This window comes from Gracilinanus agilis, chromosome 1, assembly GCF_016433145.1.
Source record: "Gracilinanus agilis isolate LMUSP501 chromosome 1, AgileGrace, whole genome shotgun sequence".
Classification (NCBI taxonomy): Eukaryota; Metazoa; Chordata; class Mammalia; order Didelphimorphia; family Didelphidae; genus Gracilinanus; species Gracilinanus agilis.
Window position 1 is genome coordinate 180,545,276 of NC_058130.1, and position 23,915 is coordinate 180,569,190.

At 35.2% G+C, this 23,915-nt stretch overlaps 1 protein-coding gene across 2 annotated transcripts in view; it reads left to right on the forward strand.

Moving 5' to 3' along the window:
- PARN (poly(A)-specific ribonuclease) overlaps positions 1-23,915 on the forward strand; it is a 191,763-nt gene that overhangs the window by 166,006 nt on the left and 1,842 nt on the right. Inside the window, exons 23-24 of one of the 2 annotated variants that reach the window (XM_044659120.1) lie at positions 14,286-14,483; positions 16,646-16,676. In XM_044659120.1, the coding sequence (XP_044515055.1) occupies positions 14,286-14,483; positions 16,646-16,676 (229 nt within the window). Of the gene's footprint in view, positions 1-14,285; positions 14,484-16,645; positions 16,677-23,915 lie in introns of those variants that run through there. The other variant, XM_044659112.1, reaches the window with a different exon arrangement.

Consider the following 23,915-nt stretch of genomic DNA (forward strand, 5'->3'; position numbering starts at 1 on the left):
GTTGATTACACTAAGAGTAAGGTTTGATTATTACCTCTTAATGCTCTCTTCCTCTCCTTCTTATAATAGTATTTGTCCCCTCTCCCTCCCATGCCCTCTTTGTGTGTAATAGAATATTCTATTTTCTTATTCACTCAAGTTTCTCTTGGTGTTCCCTGCTATTCACCCCCTCTTTCCCATCCCCCATGCCATCTTAGATTATTTAGTGTTCCACCCTCACCCTGTGAATTATTCTTCTGATTACTATAATAGTGAATACTATAATAGTGAATAGAGTTCACTACAGAGAATTATACATAACATTTCTCTACATAGGAATACAGATAGTTAGATCTCACTGCGGCCCTTAAAAAGGCAAATTTAAAAATTATAAGTTTTCTTTCTTTCCCCTCTGTATCTTATTTACCTTTTCATGTTTCTCTCGATTTTTGTGGTTGGATATCAAACTTTCCATTTAGCCCTGGTCTTTTCTGTGCAAATACCTGGAATTCTTCAATTTTGTTGGATGCCCATACTTTCCCCTGGAAATATATAGTCAATTTTGATGGGTAGTTGATCCGTGGTTTCAGGCCCAGCTCTCTTGCCTTTCTGAATATCGTATTCTAAGCCTTGCGATCTTTTAGCGTGGAGGCTGCCAGATCCTGTGTGATCCTGATTGGTTCTCCTTGATATTTGAATTGTCTCTTTCTGGATTCTTGTAACATTTTTTCTTTTGCTTGGAAACTCTTGAATTTTGCAATTATATTTCTGGGTGTTTTCTTATCTGGATTGAATGTCGCAGGTGTTCTATGAATCCTTTCAATGTCTATATTGCCCTCTTGTTGTAGGACTTCAGGGCAATTTTGCTGAATTATTTCTGTTAGTATGGAGTCCAGGTTTCTATTAATTTGTGGTTTTTCTGGAAGACCAATTATTCTCAAATTGTCTCTTCTAGATCGGTTTTCTTGGTCTGTCACTCTCTCATTGAGATATTTCATGTTTCCTTCTATTTTTTCAGTCTTTTGACTTTGTTTTATTTGTTCTTGTTGTCTTCAGAGATCATTAGCTTCTACTTGCTCAATTCTAGCCTTTAGGGTTTGGTTTTCGGCTATAATCTTTCGGTTTTCGGCTATGATCTTTTGGTTTTCGGCTGTAATCTTCTGGTTTTCGGCTGTAATCTTCTGGTATTCCTTTTCAATCTGGTCATTTCTGGTATTCAATTTGCTTATCGGTTCATTTGGTTTCTGAGCCTCACTTTCCATTTGCAAGATTCTACCTTTTAAACAGTTATTTTCTTGCCAGATCTCTTCCATTTTCCTCAAAATCTCAGTTTTGAACTCTTCCATAGCTTGTGAGGAGTTTTCCTTATTTGAGGAGGGTCCGGATGCTTGTTTGTTCTCCTCCTCTGTTTGCTCGGTTGTCTGGATTTTCTCTGTGTAAAAGTTGTCGAGTGTTAAAGACTTCTTTTTTTTGTTGTTAATCTTTCTCTTCTGAACTTCCTGAGACTGGGTAGCCATCGTTAGCCCAGCAGCTTCTCAGGTTTATCCTCGCGCTCAGGGTCTGTCCGCGGTCTTTTGGCTCCTTAGGTCTGAGTTCTGGTTTTTTCCAAGGTCAAGCCCCCTGGTGGACCCCCTTGCTTGATCCTCTGCAGGAGGTTTCTTTACAAGTCTCAGGGCGCTGCTTCCACAGTCGTATACCTGTCTGCACTGGTTCCCCACTCAGGGTTACAGAGCTTTAGCTCGTGGCTGTGTCTGCCTCCACCCACGCCTCCGCCCAGGCCTTTGCTCTGAGCCTGCGTTCTGCTCCCCCGCTCAGAGTTTGTGTGTTTTCTTTAGTTTTTTGGGGTCCTAAATCTTGCTGCTCTCAGGAACAGGCCCCGGAGCTGCCAATGACTCGATGGGTGCCATAAAGTTGCTCTATTTCTTTTTAGCTGGCTTCGGCGCTATAGGTGTTGTGTGTGGAGGGGTTGGGGGTGGGGTGGTTGCTCAGCCCGAGATTTAGTGAGAGCTGTTTCACCCCTTTATAGCATGGAAATGCCCCGATTCCACGTACCTTCCACGCTGTGCCCTGTTGTGGGGTTCCTCCGTTCGTCTGGACTTGTTTTTATGTCCCCTTGAGGAGTTTTGTGTGTTTCGGTCAGGAGAGGTTAAGAGCTGCTTCTTACTCTGCCGCCATCTTAACCCGGAAAACCTGAATATTTTTTTTTAATCTTTTATCATTTCAAGGAATATGCTTTAATAGATAATGGCATGAGTACTAATCAAGTATTTTACAGTAATAACTTAAACTTTACATGAGATTTTGCTAATAGAAGTTTGGTCCTCAATTCTGATAGGTGAGCTTTTGCAAATTTATCATGCCAGGAATCAGGCCTGCATGTCACTTGGTCATGACCAAAAAAAAAAAAAAAAAATTATCCCATACTTGAAGACCTTTACTTCTTCATCATGGAGAGGACAGAATGTTTCATTATTAGTCCTTTGGTAATGCACTGAGAAGAATTCAACACAATCATATTCCATTACATTTATGTTCTATAACTTGTTCATTCATTCTCTAATATATAGGTACCCTCTCAGATTCCTATTCTTTGATTCCTCAAAAAAAAAGCCATAAATATGTTTATATATGCCCAGAGTTTGTTTTGCTTAGAACTAATCCTTCCCATGGCTGTTTCTAAACCATGCCATCCATACTATAGCCATCTTCCTTATTGCCCTTTCATTGCAACCTGGATCCTGCCACTGGGCCACTGGGCTAATTGGTGAGCTTTTTCCTTATTTTGCCTGGAACCAGGTTTCTGTGTCACTTCTAAAACATGCCACAACTTTAGATACTGCTTCTCCACCATTTGTGCACCTCCTCCAACTCTATTTGTCTCTTCTAACATTAGAATGTAAGCTCTTTGAGGGCATGGACTAACTTATCTATATTTATTTCGCCATTTCTTAGTATAGTGCCTGGTACAAGTGAGTATTAAGTAAATGTTTTCTAAACATCATCAAATGTTCAACCCTTACTTCCATAAAATGTCTGCCTAGGTTATGTGAAACCATTCCAGCCACTGGACAAATTGACTTAAACATTTTTTTAAATTAATTTTCCACAATTGCATTAGTTCTCTAAGGGACTTTAGAATTTGATGATCTAGCTCTGTCTACCCATTTTGGAGATGAGAAATTGGGGTCTAAGAGATGAAGAGATTTGCCCACAACTGTGGCAGAGTTAGGAAGAGAATTCAGACTTGTTGCCTTATGGTATGGTCTTTTCTTTTTGTTTATTGTTGCTATTGTTATTGATAATAATGAAATTTTGAGATTGGTTTGGATTTTACAAATCTACTCGTCATTTTTAAGAAAAGGCTTAATTGACTTTTAGTGAGAAATCCACTGTATTGTTTAACTTCATAAGCTTTTTCAGTCCTATTAAAAAACTGGAAGGTATATTGCTCTTATTCAGGTAATCATTTACCTGGTTCCAGTAATCTTGGTCTGGACATAGTATAGTAGATGAGGTCTAGGATCTTACAACCTTAGGCTTATAACCTAATCTTCCTATTTCTTAGCCTCATACTTCATTTGAAATCTTTAACACTAACATTGTAACATTTTTCTTGGGTTCCTTGTCATAGAACAGTGTTATTAGAGAAATAATGTTGGAAGCTGGAGCTTCTAGTATTTCTATTTATTAGAACAAGCCTTTGGAAAAGTGCATAGGGTGCTTTTTGCCATTCCATACCATAACAGGACATATTTTAGTAGTAAACTATCTTTATAGGCTGTAGAAGTCTGAATACCAAGAATAAATATCAAAAAGTTCAGTTTATATCTGAAAAATGTTTAATAAATAAATGAATTAAGTCCCTCTAATCATAAAACAAAAAAATGCTATAACCTTGCCTGAAGATCCAGGTCCCAGTTTCCTATTATCTATAACATTAGGGAAGCTATAACCTCTTTTAGTCTCTTTGTAAGATGAAGGGGTTGGGACAGAGTGATTCTCTTGTCCATACTAGCTCTTAAAGGCTTTGTGAGAATTGAACACTAGCCTGTCAAGACAACTTTGGATTTTAAAGCAAAAGGTATTACTTCTGAGCCTCTGAGGAGATGGATGGAACTGAGAGATACTGTGCTGGTGCTATACAGCTATTCCAAGGACCCTGTGGTAACTCCTGGTGTCCAGAAGACCTACCTCTGATCAGGACTGAGGTTGGAATCCACCAAATGAGAGAGGCACAGAAAAGTGACATCACAGAGAACATAAAAGCATTCTAGGAAAAGGAAGTGCGTATTTTTTGTCTGAGAACCAGAGAGAGAGAGGAGGTGGCTAGGAGAGCGATGGTGAGGCTATAATGTAGCTGTGCACCTAGCTTGTAGGGAGGCAGCTAGGAGAGGGCAAGCTCAGGAGACTGCTGACTAGTGGAGCCCCACTGCAAGGAGCTGCCGAGGAGAGCTCCCCAGCACACCTGAGGTCTGCCTAAGGCTGACCACAAGTGGCTGGTGCCTCTTCTTTGACTGGACTACTTTTTATTATTTGAGAATAATTATAAATTAAAATATAGTCTCCAGGGAATTTTAATCTTAATAGCTTATAATTCGATGATACTCTTTCCAGCTTCCCAACAGAAGGTCACATGGAATTACCTTTTTTCAGTGGATTGCTTTTCAGTATCGAATCCAAGTCAGATAAGCAAAACACTGCTAGGAAAACTTTTTCTGTATTCTGCTCCCAACTAAGTTGTAGCAGTGCTTGATAACAAACCAAGTTTAAGCATACTGTCATTACTATTAGTAATGCTTCTCAATGTCTTACAATAGATACCAAGTTTATTTATGTTTAATGGAAATTATGGCAATACAAAGATTTATCCACTATAATAGAAATGTTATACATTTGGTTAAAATAGTTCCCATTGATGAGTCTTTGGAATAGAATTTTAGATATGAACTAATGCCAAACATCCATCTCCCAATCTTTAGCAACTTAATATTGGTAAGGGATGTGAATCTTAGTTCCCAGCACTAGTGCCCACATTCCCTGGAAAAATGATAGCTCTTTATCAGGCTAACTGGTACTTTTTGGACTACAAGACTGTATATATGGCAGTTTGAAAAATAATAGTCTGGGGAATGATTTTAAAACTTATTAACTATATATACATATCATGTGTATGTGCATATTTATAGTATGATCAGTATTTGTAGGTGTATAAGTGAATATACACATACAATGATCATATTTTCAGTGACTTATGCATATACATATATACACACACACATTCACATACACATCAAGAAGTAGATGAGAATTAATCTAGACCAGTGATGGGCAAACTGCCTGCAGGCCAGATGCAGCCCCCTGAAATGTTCTGTCCAGCAGGGCGACATTATTCCTAATCTGACAAAAAATGAAGCTTCAAAAGAGTTGCCTTAGAAACAGACTGTCAGATGAGCATTTCCTTTCCTTTGGCCCCCTCTTTAAAAAGTTTGCCTTTTACTGATCTAGACCATTCCTCTCAATTTTACAGATGAGGAAACTGAGTCTCATAGAAGTTAAGTGACTTAGAGGGTCATACAGATAATTATAGGTAACAGCTAGCATTTATATAGACCTTACTATGTGCCAGGCATTGTGCTAAGTGCTTTTCAATTATTATCTCATTTGATCTTCATGAAAACCTTGCAAGATAGGTACTATTATCATCTCCATTTTACTGATTAGTTAACATAAGCAAACAGGTTTAAATGACTTGCCCAGAGTCATATAGAGAATACATGTTTGAAGCTGGATTTGAACTTGGGTTTTCTTGAGTCTAGGCCCAATACTCCATCAATACCCTTAATTAATGCAGTTTTTGTTTTTTTCAGCCCAACTTTTTTGGCTCTAACCCAACAGTTTTCTACTGTACCTTTTTGTGCTTATTACATAAGAAATTTGCCAAGAGAAAAAGAAGGCATAAATTTAGATTCCCCTGGACAGCTTTAATTTTTTTTTTCAATTTCCATTTTTTAAGATCTTAAATATCTAATTTGTTTTAATCAGCCAAAATCTGCCTTCTCACCTCTCCTTAACCTTCCTCCAACTGTGAACATAAGGAAAACAGAACCCATTACAGACATGAGTTAGTCAATTTTGTCTCATTCTGTATTCTGAATCAATCACCTCTGCATCAGTAGTTGAATAACATGCTTCATCATTAATTGTCTAGAATTATGGTCCTTCCTTCCTTCCTTCCTTCCTTCCTTCCTTCCTTCCTTCCTTCCTTCCTTCCTTCCTTCCTAGTCTGAATCCAGATTTGAACCCAAGACCCTCTTGACTCCAAACCTGGCTCTATTTACTACCACCTAGCTGCCCCTGGCCATTTCACTGAAAAGAATTCAACACAATTGTATTCTATCACATTTATGTACTCTAATTTATTTATGCATTCTTCCAATATGTGGACAATCAATCTTTTTTTTTTCAGTCGTATCCAATTCTTCATGACCCATTTAGGGTTTTCTTGGCAAAGATCCTGAGCAATAATGCCATTTCCTTCTCCTGCTCATTTTACAGATGAGGAAACTAAGGCAAATAAAGTTAAGCAACTTGCCCAGGGTCACATACCTATTTAACGTGTCTGAGATTAGATTTCAACTCAGGAAGATTACTGACACCAGGCCAGGCACTCTATTTTATTGCTCCACTTAGCTGTCCACAACACATGAGTATACCCTAAGATTATTACTTTGTCATCTCAAAAAAGAGCTATAAATATATTTTCTATGTACTTAGAGCTTATTTTGCTTAGGACTACTCTATCCCTTAATCTACTCTTCCTCTAATTACCCCTCTCTCTCCTTTTTCTCCTATTTCTGTATTGAGTGAAATGTATTTCTATACCATACTGTGTATTCTTCCTTCTTTTGACCAGTGAAAGCAATGTTTAAATGGCAGCCTTAGTTCCCTCCTATTTTTTGTTTAAATATCTACTTGTGCATCCTGATTATGTGAGATCATTTTCCCTAGTCTTCCATTTCCTCCCTTTCCTCCTTGCCCCCTCCCATTTCTATGTGACACCTAATAATGATATGGTTCAGAGGGCATATTTGTGTCATATCTTTGAATGTAAGCAGTTTGTCCTTGTATAATCTTTTATCATTGTTCATTCATGTTTGCCTTTTTATGTTTCTCTTCATTCCAATGTTTGAACTTTAGCATTTCTCTGTAGGTCTTTTCATCAGGAATATTTGTAGGGCCTCTAATTATTCCATTCTTCCCCTTGTAGTTTTTATTATACTTAGTTTTGTGGACTAGTTTTTTAAAATTCCTAATTATATGTAAAAATAATTTTTAATATTAATTTTTCACAATTTTGAGTTCAAAATCTTCTTCCCTCCCAAAGATGGCAAGCCATCTTATGTAGATTTTACATGTGCAATCAGGCCAAACATATCTCCATATTAGTTGTATTGTAAAAGAATATATAGATCCCCCCCAAAAAAAAAAAATATGCTTTGATCTGCATTCAGACCCCGTCAGCTCTTTCTCTAGAGGTAGATGGCATTTTTCATCATGAGTTCTTTGGAATTGTCTTGGATCATTATATTGTTGAGAATAGCCAACTCAGTCACAATTGATCATCCTTACATTGTTACTGTGTACAGTGTTCTCCTTGTTCTGCTCATTTAACTTTTCATGAGTTCATATAAGTCTTCTGAGGTTTTTTCTAAAACTATCCTGCTTGAACCAAGAGAACCTTATACACAGAGATGCAAGAACTGTGGGAGTAGAAATGCAGAATTAAAACAACTGCTTGATCACATGGGTCAGTGGGGATATGAATGGGGATGTAGACTTTAAGCCAGTGATTCCTAAAGTGGGCGCCACTGCCCCCTGGTGGGTGCTGCAACAATCCAGGTGGGGCGGTGATGGCCACAGGTGCATTTGGGGTCGTGATAGTATGTGACAGGAGGCGCTAAGTAACATTTTTTTCTGGAAAGGGGGCAGTAGGCCAAAAAAGTTTGGGAACCACTGCTCTAAGTGATCACCCTATTGCAAATAGTAATAATATGGAAATAGGTATTGATCAATGACACATGTAAAACTCAGTGGAATGGGAGAGGAGTGGGAAGAGGGGAGGGAAAGAATATTAATCATGTAACCATGGGGGAAACACCCTTAATTAATTGATTGATTGATTGATTGATTGAAGTATTTCAATTTTAAAAAAGGAAAAAGAAAACTATCCTGCTTGTCATTTCTTATAGTACAATAGTAATCCATCACAATCATAAACCACAACTTGTTCAGCCATCCTTCAATTGATGGGCATCTCCTCACTTTCCAATTCTTTGCCACTCTAAAAATTGTTGCTATAAATATTTTTGTACAAATAGGTCCTTTTCCCTTTTAAAAAAATCTCTTTAGGGTATAGAGACCTAATACTGGTACTGCTGGGTCAAAGAATATGCATAGTTTGATAGCTTTTTGGACATAGTTCCAAATTGCTCTCCTGAATGGTGGGATCAATTCACAACTCCACCAATAGTACATTAGTATCCCAATTTTCCCACACTGCATCCAGCATTTATCATTTTGCTTTTCTGGTGGATAGCTTTTTTAAAGACATATGGACCATCCAAATAATCTTCTCTTTTAAATTCTAAGCTAAATTATCATTAAATTTATAGATACTGTGTTTTTATTATAATTATGATATAGCAAAATTATATCATGTATTTTGCATTTCTGTTCATTTTATGAAGGAATCAGTATGGTATAATGGAAAAATGCTGAACTAGGAGCCTAAGTTGTAGTCCTCATTCTGCAATGAACTTGAGCAAGTTACTTAAATCTTTTTCTTTCTGTTTTCTCATTTTAAAATGAGGGGTTTGGACTAGATGATGTGAGTTCGTTATTCCTCCCTCCAAAACAAAGTAAAATAAATATAATTTTCTATTCATAAAACAGCCCTTGATATGCTTAAAGACAACTATTCTGTTCTCACTAAATCTTTGATCTCAAAACCAAATATCAATTCCTTTAGGTCACCCCCATGTGGTATGATTTCCAGCCCCCTTACCAGGTTAGTTGCCTTCCTCTGAACACATTCAATTTGCCAGTGGCTTTCCTAAAATGTGGTGCCCAGAACTTAATAAGATACTACAAATGAGCTCTAACTAGGGCAGAGTACTTCAAGGCTGTTGCCCTCCTCCCAATGTGTATTTCTGTTTATGCAACCAAAGATTGCATTAGCTTCTTTGGCTGCTTCAAAGAAACTAGTGGGTGTGGGAGTTTCGTGTCTATGCCTAAGATCTAATAGACTATGTTCCTCACTGGGAAGATTGTGTTATTTGTTCAGTATACCTGTTCTGACATCCAGTGAAGTTAAAATTTGATGGGGAAAAACCCTTCAATTTTGGAACTGTAGTTTTTATTCCACAATTTTATTCCAGTTCTTTCAAGGCAACTTTTCCCCTAAAAAGAACCTTTTTTCTAGACAATGGCATTTGAAACATTCTTGCTTGCTAGCAAAACCCTAGAAATTACATTTCGGGCACATCCAGCCCTCAGGTAGACTTCTATTTTTCTACTCCCATTTAATATATGGGTTTTTTTGCTCTATGAGGCAGTGTAGCAAGCTATCTATCAAGCATAATTCATGACCTTGTATCTTTAGCAATTCTATTTTACTACTCTGCTTTCTATATTTCTCTAACCCAGTATTATCTCAAGACTATAGAATGATGCTTTTGTAAGGTCTATAATACAGTTTTCAGTTTCTCATACTCATCCTTAATCTGTTTGTTCCTCAGGTTCCTCTTGCCTTTTCTCAGAAAGGTTCTGGCTTTTACCTAGTACTTGTCCTCCTGTTATTTTCAATTTTTTAAAATGCCTTTTAATTTTTCCCTTTTGTAAATCTGTTTAAAAGTCTGGAGGTTATCAGCTTTTTGTTTTGCATGTAGAGCTGTGCTATCAGATCTAGCAAGACCTTATCTTGCAAGATCTAAGGGGGACCTGGGACTTAATGATATACAATAAAACTTCATTAATTATTACTAAGGGTTACAAGATTTATTTCATAGTCTTTTGTATAATTATTATTACTTTGCATTTGAAATCCAAGGTCAAGTTGAGTCAACAAGCATCTTTGAAGCACTTACTATGTGCTGGGCCAATGATGGGCAACCTTTTGAACTTGGCATGTCAAAATTCACCAAAAAACCAAGCATAACTCGGGAGTATGTCACTTTGAGAAAAAAACAATAATTTTACAATATGTATAGTTTAACAAAAATGTATAATTGTAACATATAACTATTTAATAAACCAAAATAGTTAAATTAATATAGGTAGAATTGTCATCTATAGTGCAAAGAGTGTCTAGTCTACACTATACTACAGCAAATGTTTCATCTTCGGCATGTGGCCCCATACTTCTCTGTATGCGGCTGTATGTGGCTGTGTGTCATCAAAAATGGCTACAGGTGTCATATAGGTTTGCCATCACCATGCTAGGCACTGTGCAAATGTTTGGAGCAAAAAGGAAAGTAAGAAAAGACTTCTTTCTTTTTTTAACCCTTATCTTCTATTTTAGAATTGATACTAAATATCACTTCCACAGCAGAAGGAGCAATAAGGGCTAGGCAACTGGGGCTAAGTGACTTGCCCAAAGTTACACAGCTAGGTTTTGTCTGAGGTCACACTTAAACCCAGGACTTCCCATCTCCAGGCCTCACTTTCTATTCACTGAGCCACCCAGATGCCCCCAATAATCTTTATTTTCAAGAAAATTAAAGTCTAATAGGTAGAACAACATGCAAATGATTCTACACAGTAAGATCCATACAAAGCAAATTGTAGTCAATCTCAGAATAGGCACTAAGATTAAGCAGGTCTAGAAAAGAAAACTTCTTAAAGGTAAGACTCCAGCTAAAACTTGAAGGAAGCCAGGGAAACCAGGAAGCCAAGAGGACATTTTAATCTCAGGTGGCTGGGGGTGGGGGTGAGTATGCAGAGATAGTCTGTGAAAATGCCTTGAGTGTCATGTGAAAGGAACAGTTTGACACCAGATGGCAGAGGAAAAAGGTGTAAGGAGAGTGGAAAAGGCTTTAAAAGCTAAACAGAGCATTTTGTATTTGATCATGAAAAGGCTTTGGAGTTGTTTGAGTTGAAGGACAGAATATAATGGTCAGATTTCTACTTTAGGAATTTTTGTGACTAGGTCAAAGTTGCCACATCTGTGGAAGTTCTAAAGTGCCTTCTAGATTTTGGAAAATAATTTCTATAGGCCCTGAAAGGCAAGGATTTGGTACATTCTAAAAGGTCTCGGTAAATCTTGAACGTTGTATCTCAATCTAAGTGTTTGGCAACTTTTATGTAACCAACCTAAATACCTATTAAAATCCTGTTTGGCAGAGAACCAACAATTCTGACTAAGGCGACTTTCCTGTATTTTCATGATAACTTTTTATAATGGAAAACCAAATTTTTAATTGGTTTCTTTCCAACATCAAAAACATTAGAATTTTGGAGCAATCTCCTGAGGTTTCTAATCCTTATGTTCTATAGGGTAACTAATATCTGACATATCAATTTTAAAATTTGCTATTTTATTTTATGTTCTTGTGGTGTTTCTACTGAATTACAAAGTAACATTAGTTTTCTCAAATAACAGTAAACATAATCTGTTTGCTCTAAGACAATTATTCAGAATTAGAGCTGTCTAAGCATTTCTTCAATTTTCTAAATTATTCCTACTATCGTTCTTATTGTACCATGTAAACACTATGTTATTTTAATACAGTTGGGTGATGCAGTAGATAGAGTGCTGGGCCTGGAATCAGTGAGACCTGACTTCAAATTCAGCCTTTACTAACTATGTGGTGCTAGGCAAGTCACTTAACTTCTGTCTGCCCGAGTTTCTCTATAGAATGGGGATAATAATAGCACCTGCTTTCCCAGGGTTGTTAAGAGAATCAAATAAGATAATATTTATAAAGAATGTAATAAGTAAGATAAAAGTAAGAGATAATATGTATAAAGCACTTAGCCTGGCACATCATTATCATTTAAATGATTATTCCTTTCTTTCCTTTGGTGAATTTGTGATTTCATAGGGTAATAATCTTACCTGTACTTGATACAGTTGAAGCCACTCTTTGCCATCTAAATTATTGTGTGATTTTTGTTCATGCTTTCCCTCAGATCTTTGGTAGAGGATCTCCCCAGCTTAGGGAAGCTTAGACCTTATTAATCTTTTATTATCTAGGGGGTACAAAGGAATAATAAGACCATTTAATTGTCATATATTCTTTTTCTAGATTTAAGACTTGTCTTAAGTCTGTCATTCTTGCTTGCAAGACTGATTCACCACCTTTTCCTATCATTCTTCTCCTTGATAATCTTTTACCCCATTTTTCACATACCATTAACTCATATTTATGCCAACCATTTACATTTATCTTGGGGTTATTTTAAATTTTATTTCTTTTGAGTTCATTCCACTATTTGCAGTCATATAGTTTGTTTTTTTAACCTTTACCTTACATCTTGGAACCAAAACTAAATATTGGCTCCAAGGCAGAAGAACAGTAAGGATTAGTTGATTGGGGTTAAATGAACTGCCTAGGGACACACAGCTAGGAAGTATCTGAGGTTGGATTTGAACCCAGGGCCTTCCATCTCTAGGCCTGGCTCTCAATCTACTGAGCCACCTAGCTTCCCCTAGACATATACTTTTACTAAAAATAACAACTAAAAGTTGTTAAAGCCTTTTGTTGTAGTGGGCAGTTTGCAATCAATAATTAATATACTTATTAACAGTACTGGTACATAATCCTAGCTATATTATTATTTTATGTTATTTTTTGTCTTCCTTTTTCTCTATTTGTCACTTAGCATTAACCAAGTTTTCCTTTATTATATGCCTGCAGTAATCTCCAATACTAATCACATTTTTATGAATTGTTGCTAGTTATTTCACTAAAAATTTAAGTACTCAAAATTTTAATTTTTTATTAAAATTATTTTTAATTTTATTAAATTAAATATTTAATTAAAATGCTTGGCTTTTAATTAATAATTAATTTAATTTGAAAATTTACTACATGCTGAGCTCTATAGAAGTGTATTGATCTGAATCTACATTGTATCTTACTTTTCCTTCTAAATATTTCTGCTAGAAGAAAATTTTTAAGAAGTTTGAATATAGAGATGAAATGGCAATGATTTTCTAGATATGCACCTAATCCTAAAACTATAAGCACAAGGGTTCATTGCTTTCCCTTCCCACAATCATGAGCTTCTTGAAAGTATCAGGAAAAACAATTCCCATTCTCTCCTCCATGATCCTAAAAGAAGGAAATGTGGCTTCAGAAGTGATTTGAGTGTATAAGTAGTTTGAATAATCAGGTAATGAAATTTTCTACAGTCATATTTACAAACTTTTTGTTCTTAGGAAAACTATCTTTGTTATTTTTTTTTTTGGTGTATTTTTAAAACCTTCATGGCATACTTCATTGCATGAATCAGGTTTTTTTTTTTGTTTTGTTTTGTTTTGTTTTTTCCTTTTACATAACTTCTACAGTCTAATACAACTAACTCTTTTATATTGAAAAACAGAACGGATCCCTATTATATGAATTGTGGCCTATGATTTCTGCATGTAGTTGTATTTCAAGAGACTTTGCACATCTGACTCATAAGCAATATTATTACAGGTTTTAGAGTTTGTCAGTTCTACAGTGTACCCATTTAAATATTATCCTTGGTATATCTAGGAATAATGTTATTCAGCCCAATCTTAAAGTTACTATTTTCCTAAAATGACTTTAATCATAATAACTATAATGATTATAGATCTAAAGCTGGAAGAGACCCTAGAGAGCATCTGGTACAACATCTTCAGTTTCTAGTCCAGGAAACTGAGGCCTAGACATTAAGTGTCTTATCCAAGATCACCCAATAAGAGAGTCAGGATTCAGACCAAAGTCTTGTGACTCATATCCATTGATCTTTCCATTGAACCACGATATTCTCTACTTGTTTTTTAAAGACCCAACAGAACATTTTGTGCTAATACAGTGATATGGAACCATATTTGCACACACTTTTTAAATAAACCATCTGAATATATCTGCTAAATAGTAAGCTCCTAGATTTTATTACTTAATAATTTCTTTAAATTTCAGGTGTGGCTAGCTGCCAGTTTGCTTGATTCCTGATTAAGTGTTATTGGCAGTAAGAGTATTTTAAATGTAAGGAGATTGGCTTATAAAAATAACTCTGACACCTGTGGTGGTGTTTCACTTTTTAAATTTCAGTTTCACAGCTACCAGCACAGTAGGAAAGAGAAACATGAGCCCCATTCAAGAGGAAGCTGGCTCTGAAGACATAGAGTCAGTGGAAATATCAGACTGTGAGCTTGATCAGACAGATTCCTGTGCAGAATCCCTTACAGAAGGGAAGAAAAAAGCCAAGAAATGTAAAAAAATGAAGAAAGAACTCACTCCAACCGGTATGTATTATTGCTATAGGTTAGAGCTCCCTTTCTCCCAGGTAGCTCAGCCTTGAACCTTATATAATAAATTATATATAATAAATAAATATAATAAATAAAAGTGTTTTTGGAGAGTTTTCATAGAACCATTTAATTGTGGCATGTTATGTAGTTCTTCATATGACCAATGATAATTTAAGACTTATTTTTATTTGCACTTGTAAGATTTAACACAGAATTTTTCAAAGCAAAAAATAAAACACAAAAAGACCCTCATTATAATTTGGGGGTATTAAGCCTTATTAAATATTGCTATTTTTTTAGAAATAGATATGTGACATAGTTCTTATCCATTTACCTTTTCAAGTATTAATTGAACTTCATTAATGTCAATGAAATCAAAGTGAAGCCAAAATGTTGCATGTACTTTTAAAACATATCATGGTACAAAGCTTAATTGATTCAAAACTATAACACATACTAGATGCCCCAATTATGTATCCTCACTAGCTCAGGAAACTTATCTCTTCTTCTCATATTACTTGCCATTAAAAAATACTTATGCATTTGTATGTTTTAAATTTTTGGCATAAGTAGTAAACACACCTCCTACCTACCTCATTGTAGATACTTGTCAGTTATTAAATATTTGACTTCAGTGCTGCCTTTCAGCATCTTACCCAGTAAGAGTATTCATGTAATTTTCTTATTTGTGTTTCATTCTATGTTTATCTCAGTTTTCCTTAGATTTTTCTCTGTTTTACATTCTGAACCTTTTCATTTTTTTGTCACTTCCTTGGGAGAAGTTTTTAATTCCTTTTGTTTTCCTTATTTGTTACATTAATATACATGCCCACATAACTCCCTCTCCTTTCCCCCACCATTAGAGAAGGCATCTTTTGACAAAAGAATAAGTGTATATATATAAAACTATGTTTTCTTTATTTTTACTTATCATTTCTTTCTCTGGAGGTAGACATGTACAAATCCTTTTCTATTCATTTCTGAATAATCTTTGAAGCTTCTAAAATTAATACCTATTAATGGAATCCTTTAATTAACTGTTTGCTGCTTTTATCATTTTAAGTGAAAACATTTTGTAGGATTAAAACATTTAGGATTTTAACTACAAGTAAAGCAGACAGTTTTCTCCTGTAGACAATAAAGCTGTCATTGTCTCAAAATTTGATCTCAAAACAGTTTACTTTGCAAACGTAACTTTTTAAAAATGGACAACTTTTAATTAAATTGGCAAAATCAAATGAGTTGAATTTTCTTCTGGACTGCCATTCATAAAATAAAAAAGCCTTTTGACTACAAATGAATCCTTTTAATCTAGTTTGTTTAAGCTTTTAATCCTATTAGTATCACTAAGATGTGGGTAAGAGATAGCAAATCTTAACACATTGGATCTAACAATATTGATTACCCATTTATTGTCATAAGGCACTATAATTTGTGAAACTACCAAGTTCAAACAATTTAAATGGTCTGTGTTAAACTCTCCAAAGTATGTAAGTGCTTGGTGTTAGGGCAGTTGTTTTTTTTTTTTTTTAATACCCCTGTTTTGATGAATAAAATGAAGCTTCATGAAGAACCCTGAGAACAGAACTCAAAGGTATTCCCAGTATTCCTTAAGCTGTAAAAGCTCAGCGGATGTGCTTCTAAACATTAATGTACTGAAGTGTTCAGTGCAGCTGAGGAGAACCTCATGGGAGAAATTCCAAGTTGATGAGTTTGAGTTTCTCAGCCTGGGAATGATTCCACCAGAATAAGAGGAGGGTTCTTTGTATATCTTACATTCATTTATAGTATTACTATAAAAGAAATGTAAGACACGAGCCCTCCCTGCTAGTAAATTATAGTTACTTAGGTATACTTTTTTGGTAATCTATTATAAATAACTGAAATAATGAGTTACATGGCAACCCCAAAGAAGTGTTGCTAACCAAACCTTCCACACATATAAGATGTGAACATTTCGAGTGTTGAGCTCAACACTTGAATATTCAACATCATGTAGTAATAATATTTACATGGTACAGTGCACCAGATTTGAAGTCAAAGGACTTGGATTTATATCTGCCTCTGCAACTTACTACCTATTTGACTGCACGTGTCCCTTTATCTTTCTTGGCCTTGTTTTCCTCATTTGTAAAATGGAGGAGTTGAATGGCCTTAAAGGTCATTTAGCACTTCCAGCTCTAAACTCTGAGCCTTGTAAATTATTTATTTTTTTTTTATAAAAGGACTTTAAAGGGCTTTATTATAAAGTCAATAGTTAATTAATATTTTAATCAATAACTAATATTGATAAGGGATTTCTGTAGGATTTTATATGCATTGTCTCATTTTACTCCTGATGTAGGTAATGCAAGTGTTATTATACCCCTATTTAAGTAATTAAAATGAAACAGAGTGAAGCTCCTAAGATCACACACAGCTAGTAAATAACAGAGCCAGGTTTTGAACCTAGATGTTAGCCCTAAGTATTTTTGACCATAAGGTTTAGCCTTTATTTTCCTTTGTCACACCACTTCCTGTGGGCAGCAAGATCATTTAAATGTACAGAAAGAAATTTATTCAAAAATATAATGGAAAAGGAGTGACTTATTACATAAGTATTTTCCACTATTGTGCTAGGTAAGAAAAGAGAACCTTCATTTTCTTACCTGCACAGTTATTAGGACCACTATCTTATAATACTAGTTCTCACTAAATATTTGTTGAACGAATAAACTTTTATGCTCATAGTTTAGGATTTGTTAAACTCCTTCCTTCTATTCACAGGAAGCAGGTGTATAAAGAACAATAAGTTCCTTGTTTGTTTTTATTATAATCAGTATTGGGTTATAAGTTTCATCATGGTTTTCCCCAGAAGAGCTCAAGGTACCATGTTTACACTGATTTGAAGTTAGATGTTAACAAAAAAAATTGTCCAGCATGCAATGTGAATTTCTGTCTTTATAATAGTATGATTATATCTAAGAAATATAATTCCCCAAATTTCTTTTACCAGAATAGGCTTGTCCAGCTTACTAAACCTATGTGGTGAATCAGTCACGAGTATGTGGCAAACATAAGCTGAATGCCCATTATTCCCTGGCATTATAGAGTTCTATATCCTTGCCTTTCCATCCCTACACATCTCCCAACCATCCTCCCTGTTATACTCTGCAAAAAAGGCAACCTGATCATGACAAGATTGACAGGCATCAAAACCTTCTAGGATACCACTGAAATAGAATCCTTTTTCAGAGGAAATTTCTAGTTGATTTCAAAGAGAAAATATACTAAATACAGCTCATAATTAAACTTTTTAATGTAAAAAGAGAAATCCAGTTCCAAGTTTGGGTCTCTTCTCCTTCCCTCATTCCCAACACACATAAAAAGCACAATATTTTAGAACTTTCATGTTTGCCAAAAGCCATGTTTTATTGGAGTCTTGGAAAAACTGCTGAACTTTTAAATCTTATACCCTTAAGGTTACACTGAAAAGTTTAGAACCCACTTAAAGCAATAATCTTCTCAGATACTGTTACAGGTTTCATTAAAATTAGAAATAAGTTCTAAAGTTGCTGTCAATCATGTGAAAGGCCAGGCAAAAGAAGTTCAGTTACCTCCCTTGAAGATTTTTAATGACCCTTTTAGGACTGGTTTACAGCTTAAATATTGAAAAAGAGATTTGTGAATCAAATAGTAGCTTTCATATTAAAATCCATGCTTGTGTCTCTCCTTTGCCTGGTGATATACTAGAGCTTCTTAGAACATGCTGTAGAGCCCTGTAGGAGGTATACGCTGTAAAACCCCCATGGGGAAATATTTTTTTATAATATGGTCCCTTGGACACCTTACTATAACCAAAGGATAAAGGTCCAAGATTGGCCTTTTTCTGGATTTTTCTTTTCAGTGATTGTTTGCGTGTTGTCTCCCCATTAGGCTGTGGGCTTCTTGAGATCAGGGACTATCTTTAGCCTTTCTTTGTATCTCCAGGGCTTAACCCAGTGTGTAGCACATAGTAGGTGCTTGATAAATGTTTATTGCCTAACTAACTTTCTAGTGTACTTGGAAATTTTTTAAATTCCATTTTGTTTTGGCATGAAGATAGTCATAAATTGTGGGAAAAGTTCTATTTGCCTTTGTGTTTCTTCCATTTTCAGCCAAATATTTAAATTTGATCAGAAGGACAAGTAGATTGAACTAAATTTATAGAGCCTTAGAACAGGAAGAGACTTTAGAAATCATATAATCATAGAATCAAAAATGTGGAGTTGGAAGGATCTCAGGAGCATCTAGCCCAGCCCCTTCTTTACAGTTGGAAAAACAGACCCAGAAGAGGTGACTTGTCCCACCAAGACCACATACATAGTATAAGTCTACAGCAGAAACTAGCATCATAGCTCTGAAAGTAGAAGGGACTCAGAGGCCTTTATTTTAGAATGAAGGAACCAAGACACATAGGCCTTAGAGATTCTAAGGCAGAAGATAAGGATTTAAGAAAAAATAAAAGTTATTATTTAATAAGTCTTTGCACTATTGTAAAATAGTGCCTGCAAAAATCCAATTCTAGAAAGACCTGGTACCAGACTCAGAACTTAGGAACTTTAGGGATTTCAGACACTTCTTTCTTTTAGGATTGAAGAAAGTTACAGGCAACTAATTGGGGTTCATCTTTTTTTTTTTTTTTAACCTCAGTCTCAAAAGTAAGTCCTAAAAAGGCAGCCATTAAAACTCTAGCAGTTGGTTAGATTCTCTTTTGCCTCCATCAAATACACCAATCTTGGCTATGTGGCTATTCAGTTTAGCCACCTGAAATAGGCATTTCCATGTATTCAAAGAATTAGCTTCTTGGCCATGCTGTGGTTTTGATTTTACAAATACGTTAGAGTAACATTAAAGTTAGGATAGGAAAATCTTAAAGTTGGAAAAAAAAATTTCTGGCAAAGTTATCATTAGTTCTTCTAATTCTTTCCAGACTTAATGAAATAGATGTATCACAGCCATAGTTTCCAAAAAAATTTTCAATATTTGTGCTTCTCAGTTGTGTACTTGATTTGTATTAAAAATCTTGCCCTCTTTACAATGCAGTTATTATCAATTTAAGCCTAAATTTACTTTGATGGTACTCTGAAAAGGAGGTGGGTTGTTTGTGTCATTAGTAATAAGTTTTATAGCCTATATATTGTATCTATGAAACGTTTTTTGAAGTACATGAACCAGAGGAGGAAGAGGGAAAGAAGATGAAAGGAAGGGGCAGAGGAGGAGGAAAAAACCTAGATGCTAGAAGCTCTTTACCAATTTGGAATCTCTCTTTATGTTAATATACAATTCTTATATAAGGACATGTGGATGAGTTGATCAGCACAAGTCTTCACATTGAAATTATAGATTCCCCCTCAAAGTATGAAAAACATTGAAGTGGAAAGAAGGCTAGACATGGAATTGGGAAATCTAGGTTTGAATCATAGTTCTGACACTGGCTATCTAGATGGCCATGGACAAGTCACTGAATTTATCCAACCCTGTTTCTTGGTTTGTAAAGCAGGATTAGTAATACTAGAACTACCTGCTTCACAGGGTTGTTGTAGGGAAAGTACTTTACATTATTTCTATAAATGTAAGTTGTCCTAATCTATATAGTCGGAAGACTCTTTCTGTTAGTACTAATTTTTATGAATGGATTGCTGTATTGTAAGGGAGAAAAACCAGCAGCTCACCACGTGGAACAGTCTCGGTCACAAACCAGCGAAGCTCCATCAGGTCTCCTTCACCGCACCAGTGGCAGCCTCACCCCCCTTCTTCTTTGGAAGGGGTCCCATATATATCACTTCCAGCGCCTTCCCTTAGCCTGTGTGTCCAATCACAATAGACTCTTTCTCATAGAAAGCATAGGGGCGGTGAATTGATTCTGATTGGTTACTCACTCTAGCACACGTGAATTAGGACCTCCCAGAATTGGAAGGTGCTCTCACCTTTGTGTAGACTTAATTTAATTATCACAGTATTCAAACTGGGTAGACATGAGAAATCTTGATATGAGGCTGATAAATTTTACACTCCAGAATGCTGACAGGGATGTGGTATATCCTTGTGGAGATGCAGCATAGCAAAGAAGGGTATTTTTAATGCTATTTTTAATAAATGCACACATTTTTAATGATAGAAAATTTCCTTCCTTTCTTCCTTTCCTATTAAATACCTGCAGGTATTTATTTTGTTTTACCAGGAAAGCTTAAAGCCTCAAGAGTGGAATTTTGGAGGTAGGAAGGAGGGAAGAAAAGACAGACATGCATTATTCAAACTTTACTTTCAATCACTTCAATTTGCTTCATCTAATGATTAAACTTTAAGAAATAACTAAGGGGGCAACTAGGAGGCTCAGTGGATTGAGAGCCAGGCCTAGAGGTAGGAATGAGTTCAAATGTGGCCTCAGACACTTACTAGCTGTGGGACCCTGGACAGGTCACTTAAACCCCATTTCCTAGTCCTTACCTCTCTTGGAACTAATACACAGTATTGATTCTAGGACAAAAGGTAGTAAGGGTTTTTAGAAAGAAAGGAAGTCAGCCAGTCAGTCAGTCTTGCTCTGTCGGAGGAGTTATCTTCCCTACTCACCATGAAGTAAGCTCTCAGAATTAAGGTCTATAGTTACTTGTAATTTATCCAGATTTACTCACTGATAATACATACATTTGTACATTTTTTTAATCTATGTAGCAGTTGCACAAGAAATGTATGACATATATTATTTGCCGATATGGAAATTGAAAGTTAGGAAAGCTCAATTACCTGATTTGGGTAATACAGTTAATAAATATTGGAATTGGACCTCAACCTCTAGTTACTAATCTATTTCTCTTTACTATGTCATGTACAACTGTTCATTCGTATCTTGGAGTTACTTCTATGGTATATAGTTATATCCCTTACTTTCTGCCATTTTAAAAAACTTAGAAAATTTTTAATAACAAAATTTCACACAAGTTTTCTGAAGTCATATGATTCAAATTGTCTCCCTCCCTTCTTTCCTTCCCCCCCCCCCAGGAGCTGAGAAGTAATTCAGTCTAGTTTATACATGTATTATCACTTAAAACATATTTCCATATTATTCATTTTTGAAAGTGAATAATCTCACACCAAAACCCCAAAACATATAGCCAAATTAAACAAGTGATAAATCCTATGCTTTCATCTGCATTCCTTCTCCAACAGTTTTTTCTCTGGAGGCGGATAACATTCTTTTCCAAAAATCCCTTCAAATTGTTCTGGATCATTGTATTGCCATTAGTAGCAAAGTCTTTTTTTCACATTTGATCATTCCACAATATTGCTGTTACTACATACAATTTTTTTCTGGTTCTGCTTTTTTCAATCTGTATCAGCTCATATAGGTCTTTACAGCTCTCTAAAATCATCCTGTTGAGCATTCCTTATAGCACAGTGATGGGCAAACTATAGCCCATGAGCCAGATGTGGCCCCCTGAAATGTTTTATCTGGTTGTGTGACATTATTCCTAATCTGACAAATACAATGAATAGGATACAAAACAATAAAACTTTGAAAGAGTTGCCTTAGAAACAGACTGACAGATGAGCATTTCCTTTCCTTTGGCCCCCTCTTTAAAGTTTGCCCATCGCTGTTATAGGACAGTAGTAGACCATCACCATCATATACCACAATTTGTTCTGTCCTTCCCCAATTGAGGGATGTCCCTTTAGTTTCCAATTCTTTGGTACCACAAAAGGGTAGCCATAAGTATTTTTGTACAATCGGGTCCTTTCCCATTTTTAAAAATCTCTTGGATTCAGACCCAGTAGTAGTATGGCTGGATCAAAGGACAGGCATTCTTTTATAGCCCTTTGAGCATAATTCCAAATTGCCCTCCAGAATGATTGGATCAGTTCACAACTCTACCAGCAATGCATTAGTGTCCCAATTTTGCCACATTCCTTCCAACATTTATCATTTTCCTTTATTGTCATGTCAGGTGTGAGGTTTTCAGAGTTTTAATTTGCATTTCTCTAATTTGAGTGATTTAAAACATTTTTATATGGTTATTGATCGCTTTGATTTCTTCATCTGAAAACTGCCTTATTCGTATCCTTGGCTTTGTGAAAAATTTTTAAAATTTAATATAATCAAAATTATTTATTTTATAGCTTATAATGTTCTCTATCTCTTGTTTGGTCATAAAGTCTTCCTTTCTTCATAGATCTTGTAGGTAAACCATTCTATGCTCCCCTAATTTACTTGTAAAATCAGTCCTTATGTTTAATCATATGCCCATTTTGACCTTATCTTGGTGTAGGGTGGGAGATATTGATCTAAACCTAATTTTTGCCATACTGTTCTCCAGTTTTCCCAGCAGTTTTTGTCAGATAGTGAGTTCTTATCCCAGAAGCTGGGATCTTTACATTTATCTTTAGATTTCTGCTACGTTTTTTGTGTCTGCATGATGGACTTTGTTTTCTAACCTAACATTACCTACAAGTTTCAGGAGTCTTGAGTTAATATTTAATTGAAATAATTGTATTTCTTTTCTCTCTCATTTTTAAATTTACTATTTAAAATTTTACTATTTTAGTATTTTACTAAATTTTTTATTTTTACTAAATTTAATATTTTCTATTTTACTAAAATTTACTAAATTTAAATTTACTATTATAAAAAAAGCTATTTTTAAATTTACTGAGATTTTCCAGGTAACTGTAACCCTTGCTAGTATAGGGTTTTACCTTTGTAAAAATTAACCGAATTCTGAGATTCTATAATGTTTCTATGACATTAGAACAAATTAAAAGGCCATTTCTTCATGGTATTTTCTCTCCAATGTATTTTTTAGAATAAGTCATTTATCTATGAGTCTAGATTTGTTACAGTGAGCCATCTAAATTATTGCTTTTTAACTTCTTTATTCTTTTCACAGCCTTACTAAAATTTTCTCCATGCTTGGGACGTGTCTTCTCCCATTCTTATTTTAAACTCCTTTTATTCCTTTTACAATTCTATAGGCTCAATTCAGAATTTAGGTTGAAAATCCATTAGATAGGAAATTAAAAATTATGACTCATGTTGTGCTCAGATTTTTTTGAAATTATTTTTATTTTTTTCATTAAATATTTCTCAATTACATGTAAAAATGTTAACAATTGTTTTTTAAAAAAATTTTGAGTTCCCATTTTTCTCCTTTCTTGCCCCTTCCCACTTCTTGAAAAAGCTATTTGATAACCTGTGAGGTCTTGGAAAACATTTCTATATTAGCCATGTTGCTAAAAAAAGAAAATGCTCACAAACTAAAGATAACAATAAAAATAAAGGAAGTGTGCTTCATTCTGCATTTAGATTTCATCAGTTTTATCTTTCTGGATGTGGATAGTATTTTTCATCATAGGTCCTTTGGAATTGTCTTGTATCGTTGTCTTGATCAGCGTAGCTAAGTCTTTCACAGTGGAT